Here is a 5,701-nt window from a genome sequence, read left to right as displayed (position 1 = left end):
CTTTCAGGTCAGAGAGAAACTCCCTTCCTCTCTGATCATCAGAAACAATGATCCCCACCCACTTCCAGCCAAAGTGGAGCAATAAAGAGATCAGCCCTTGGGCTAGACCTCTGTCTTCAGTAGACATTTGATAAAGGGATGTGAACGTATCTTTGTCACTAAGCATGGAATCAAATGGTCCATATGTGACCTGAAGAAGCAAAAAAAAAAAAAATGTGATTCTGAGTTTCAGGTATTTGGAATCATCACCCTTAGGAGGAAGTGACTTCATAATTCAAATATGAGGGTTAAAGGACTGAATTTTTTTAAGGAGGATGTCTTCTGTGAGATTACATTGTCCCTAAATGTGGCTGAAGCAGCCAAGAAGAAAGTAATAAGCTGTTTACTGGCTTTGAAAGACATGATAGATCTCTCTTGTTGCAATAACAATGCAAAAGAGTATCTGATATAGAGAAAACTGCAGAAAGCATTAACAGTTACTTTCTAGTCACATAACACCATATTTCAGAGAACCTTCACCTTTAGGAAAGCAAATATGGAAAGAGACTACAAAGTTTTTAGAAATTCAGTTTCCTAAGTTAAAATGATTCAAGTTGTGATGACCTGGGGCCTCATTGCCAGGGTTTATTGTATCATCCCTCTTGATAGATTTGATAGAGACAAAACTCAGAAATGTAAATTATTGTCTTTATTTTTTATTGCATTAGGTTAAAATACACTTATGAATTGTTTAACTGAGTGATAACAATGAACATTACCATGTGGGTGTTTTAATCTTGATTATTGCTGATTCTTGTGCTCACCAAGTATTTTCTGTTTGTAGTAATACCTGCTGATAGATGCATTTCTTCAGTGTAGCCTGGCAATAGTCAATTGTGATGATATAGCTAAGTGGATGGTATCTGTGGGTGCTATTCTTAGATCCACTTTCCTGAATAAGATAATTAATTCCTTGAAAGATTTTCATATTTGATGGCATTAAACATTGTTCCAAACTCAGTTACATGTCCTGGACTTTCTTTTTCCATATGTCAGGTATTGACAACCATAGGAATTTTGAGATGTTTATATGCTAGATTGGGGAGTTAGGTACATTTGCTATAGAATTTGACTTATTATCAAATGCAGACTGAGCATCCACAGTACATCATCCATTGTTTGGAGATAGAATCATGGATACTACTAAGTGATCTTCTCAGAAACTCCCAGAATTTACTGTTCATGCTTTTTACCAAACACTGCCATCTGTTAACTATTAACATACCAAAGTAATTCGTCCACTGCTCTTAGAAATCTGCCTACACTAAACATAATCCACTTCTCTGTTTTCTTTTGTTTGTTCTGTTATTGTTCTTTTGTTGGTTTGTTTGTTTCGGTCAGATCTAAGATGTGATTGTGCATAAAATATGTTTCTAACTTACTTGTGGGACATTGTAGAGCTCTGAAAGTGTTGCAATTGAAGCAGAAAATTCTGGCTTGTTTCCTGAAATGATTCCTAGAGCTTTGTGTTGAGTGTTGCACTTGTAGTTAGGGATATAATCACTCCTTCCAGACAGCCACATCAGAAGGCCCTCCAAGGTTATTTTGTTAGAAATAAAAGCATTATAGATGTGGAAACCCAAGGTTATATTGGGAAGCAGGTTTGAGTCCTTATTGATCTCTTCGATGGCAAAGTATAAGGTCAGCAAATATTGATAGTTTCTCCATTTCGATCTAAACCAGAGGAACAGAATGATGGGTATTGTCAGTACATTTTTCTCAAAAAGTCTATCAAATACAGGAACCTAGAGGCCATAGCCTTTGCTTTTCTTTCTTTTTTTTTGATTTAATGACTTTATTAATTTGAAAATCAGTATTCTAAAGGTGAGGAGGGCAGGACTAAAATCTAAGTAAGAAGCCAGAGGATCATAATTCTAGATGTTGAGTCTATAAAGAATAACAGTGCATAATAAACTGGGACACACACACACACACACACACACACACACACACAATGTAAACTAAGCCCCCCAAAGGTTCACAGAAATACAGGCTATGACAAAAATTATATGCTACTGAGAAACAGAAACATTAAAGACAAACACTAGAGAGGGTCAGCCTTTCAGAATATGCTAGGTTATGTTGCAAAAACAGCTTCTCAAGTTGCAGAGGCTTAAAGCAATGGTAGGTTGGAACTGATAGAGGAGGCTGTTCCTCCTCCCTCTCCTCCTTCCTTCCTTCCTTCCTTTTCTCTCCCCCTCTTTCTTTTCTTTTGATAGTGAATCACTATCTACCACAGGCTGTTTTTGATTTCTCCATCCTTCAGCCTCTGCTTCCTAAGTGTTAAGATTACAACATGTGGGCCACAAAACCTGGCTTTGCAGGTTTTGACTTTTCTTGTGACATGTAAATCTTGTGTGCATAAGCTCATGACAACCCAGGAACATCATCGAACGGCTCCTAAACTCTCAGAAGTTTAATTGTTTCTAATGTTTTTTGGTGTACATTGTGTACATAAAATATCACTTGTTTGTGTCCTATGAGTACTGTATACATAGGTGCTTATGATGTTTCAGCTCATGGAAGCACTAAAGGAATATTAGTAAGAGCTTCATAACCTTTTCTTTTGTAATGATTCAATTTCATACTCACTTATTAAAAATTCTAACAAGTTTATATGCATTCCTAGTGTTAAAGTGTCTCTGTGAGGTATAGACAGATGCCCAGCCATCTATCTATAGATACACCACTTTCAAAAAAAGCTAGCATCAGTTCTCAGTGCCCACAGGGTGGCCTTGGAAACATATTTAGCTCCAGTTCATAAGATCCCTTCTGGCATCTCTGGGCACCAGGGATACCTGTGGTATTCACATATATATAAGAAAGTGAGCTCTTGAGTACATGAAATAATAATAAATAAGCATGTGCAAAATAGTGTTCTTGGGTTTGAAAAATGATTGATATGTTATGACTAGTTGTTGCTATTTTGGAGGACCCTGGTTCAAGTCACAGTAGCCAGCTTTAGGTTTCAATAGTGTGGAACACCAGTTCTAGGGGATCCATGTCCTCCACTGTCCTCTGAAGGGACCATGCACACAAGTGGTACACACACAAACATGTAGGCAAAACACTCATAAACATAATGTAAATTTTAATAAATCTTTACAAAAATTCAAAAAAGTAGTATAAAAGTAGTAAAGGAAATGTGTTTCTCTAGGCTTGCAGATTAAATGAATTAGTAGAGTTTCCTACTCAGTGAGGAAATATGTATTGAAGTTTGAAGAAGGTACTTTTCAGCAAAGGACCATCCTAATCCCAAAATTGATGTTCAAATGAACATATGTACCAATTATGGCATCAAGTAAAAAACAGGAATATGAAAAAGCCTAATGAATCTTGCACAGTATCATAAATAACCAGCAACCTAACTCAGAGTTTCTCAGAGAGATCAAGTGGTAGATGAATACTTCAGAAAGTAAAGAGACAAACAACAGAAAAGAAGACAGAGCCAAGCATTGACTTCAACTGGTCATTGAGACAAGAATCAGCAGTCTCCATCAGAACTTGGATGAGAGATAGAATAAACAGCTGTACACAAGAAAGACTGAGTACCAGAAAAAACAAATCACAAGACAAAATTGAGATTGTGAGGGAGGAGAAAGACAGATAGAAAGGTTGGAAATGAAAATCATAAAACCTCCAATCAAATCAGAGAACACTGTTTGTCAGTAGAGCTAACTAAGCAGAGGACAGAATATAGGCATGAATGACATGAATTTCAGAACACTCCATTACAATATCAATTATAAATAAATAAGTTATAAATATGACCACCACAGTGTCTAAACACTGAGATACTTTAAAGATGCTAAAGCCAGAACACATGAAACCAGAGATTCTAATATTTGTGCTGAGCACATAGGGATATTCAATTTCACTTTATCAGAAACTCTCCAAGTCTTTAGAAAGAAACAGATATTCAAACATAAGATATTTAGATGGCCAAATAGACCTGAGAAGAATGGAAACTTATCTTGACATATTACAGTCAGTGTGTCAAAAATATGTAAGTCTCACCATGCAAACACACCATGAGGCAGACATAAAAGTTGTTCTTTTTTCTATCCCTGATTTCTTTCTCACTGGATACATAACAATGAGAAGTGGAAATGTTTGCAGAGGCACAATGAAGGAGAAAAAAATGTGAAACTGTTTTTCACATTGTTCTGTATCTAGTTCATTATTCTCAATGGAATTACATGTGTTTAGCAGGTCATGTAGTATCTTTTAACCAGAACAACCATAGCACATTCAAGCAAGTACTCACAGGTCGAACTTCCATAGTAGAGTTGGTTTTCTGTCAAAAAGGATATGGAGGTATTGTGATAGATCAAGTGGGATGGAAATGGGAATAAATGTAGCGAGGTTAACATCTGCCTCCATGTAGGTGTTGGTCTCTCCTTTATAACTACAAGTGAACAGAGGAAACTCCATCGATGCATACACAGGTTGTAGGAGGAGGCTGAGGCAAAGCAAAGGAAGGGACATGTCAGGTTCTTCACTACACAGAGACAGACCCGTGCGTCAAGGCAGATCCAAGGAGATTATTGGCTTAGGCCTTGGAACAGGCTCAGACCTCAACAATATCAGAGAAGACTTTGAATGCTACAGCTGCTTCCTACTGTTGCTTCAGGCTCTCAGTCTGTGCATACACAATGGTTCTCATGACAGGCCAGCACACACACTGCAGCAAAGTCCAGACATCTGAGGGTCACAGTACTGAGATATTTCTGTTGCTGTAGCCAGACTTGCTCTGAATTTGCTGTCTTTTTATTGTTCTGTTTTCCTCTCATCCATGTACTCTTGGAATCCCATAGCCCTGGGGCTCTACACCTGGTTCCTCCATGTGGGTGAAAAACATGTTTGGTTCTTTCTTCAACAATCTGTATGATTTCATCATGGTCCACAGTGACTTTGGAGAGGACCAGAGTCTGAGACAAAATTGTAGTTCATCCAAAAACAGCTTGTTTGTTTTGGATTGCTGTTGTGAGAGTAGTTTGAACATTTGATTTCTCCTAGGAAAGGGAGCAGGGGCAGTCAGACTTTGACCAGTTTGATAGCTCTTTGATCACTTCCACTAGTCAAGGTGGCTAAACTAAGCAACAGGGAAAGTAGATCCAGACAGTTTTGATGAGACCTGATAAGCTACAGTAAGATAGAGGAGGAAGACATCCCTTATCAGTGGATTAGAGGAGGGACATGGGGTTTTGACCAAGAAAGTAAACACTAGTGACTCAGCCTTATGCAGGACACCTGGGTTCAGGGTTCTCAACTCAGCTTTTGCATTCAGACCCCCTCCTGGACGTCTGGCACCAAATTTAGAATTATACAGGATCAAAAGAGGGGGAAAGCTGCTCATAGTCAATATAAGTCATGACAGGCAACAAATTTATGAATTGTGTGCTTAGTTTAGATTATCAGCCACTTTCATCTTTACACTATTTCCTGATTAAAAGTCATACACGAATCACCTGAAAAATCAGAATTGGAGTGGGTTTTGGAGCCTGTAAATATGAATTTAGTTTCGAACCTGGCAGCACATGTCTTGAGATGGCTGGACTCAGCCATCTGTCTCATAACAACAAACAAAAAGAAAAACACTTCATCTCCATACTTTTTCTAATTTACTGAAATATTATTTATCATACTTACTAGTGATATA

At 37.7% G+C, this 5,701-nt stretch overlaps 1 protein-coding gene across 2 annotated transcripts; it reads right to left on the bottom strand.

Moving 5' to 3' along the window:
• Positions 1-769: 769 nt before the first annotated feature.
• LOC132651274 (vomeronasal type-2 receptor 26-like) lies at positions 770-5,296 on the bottom strand. 2 transcript variants are annotated; one of them, XR_009589045.1, is made up of 3 exons: positions 4,616-5,296; positions 4,307-4,501; positions 770-1,713 (listed from the first exon to the last, which is right to left on the bottom strand). XR_009589045.1 is itself a non-coding variant. In XM_060376509.1 (2 exons), exons 1-2 carry the CDS (start codon positions 4,525-4,527, stop codon positions 1,413-1,415), a joined length of 522 nt encoding a protein of 173 aa, XP_060232492.1. In that variant the 5' UTR covers positions 4,528-5,296; the 3' UTR covers positions 770-1,412. The 2 variants fall into 2 exon arrangements, 1 of the variants encoding a protein (XP_060232492.1); XM_060376509.1 differs by having other exon boundaries at positions 4,307-5,296.
• Between the last annotated feature and the right edge of the window lie 405 nt (positions 5,297-5,701).

The sequence above is a fragment of the Meriones unguiculatus genome (assembly GCF_030254825.1).
Source record: "Meriones unguiculatus strain TT.TT164.6M chromosome 13 unlocalized genomic scaffold, Bangor_MerUng_6.1 Chr13_unordered_Scaffold_44, whole genome shotgun sequence".
Lineage (NCBI taxonomy): Eukaryota > Metazoa > Chordata > Mammalia > Rodentia > Muridae > Meriones > Meriones unguiculatus.
Note: the sequence above shows the minus strand (reverse complement) of the source record. Positions and strands in the feature narration are given on the sequence as shown.

Bases quoted from the DNA above. Each gene is read 5' to 3' on its own strand.
- LOC132651274 (XM_060376509.1), bottom strand. From the start codon at position 4,527: ATGTCCCTTCCTTTGCTTTGCCTCAGCCTCCTCCTACAACCTGTGTAT. The intron at 1,714-4,306 runs GTGAGTACTTGC...CCTCTGGTTTAG, and splicing joins CTACTATGGAAGTTCGACCT to ATCGAAATGGAGAAACTATC.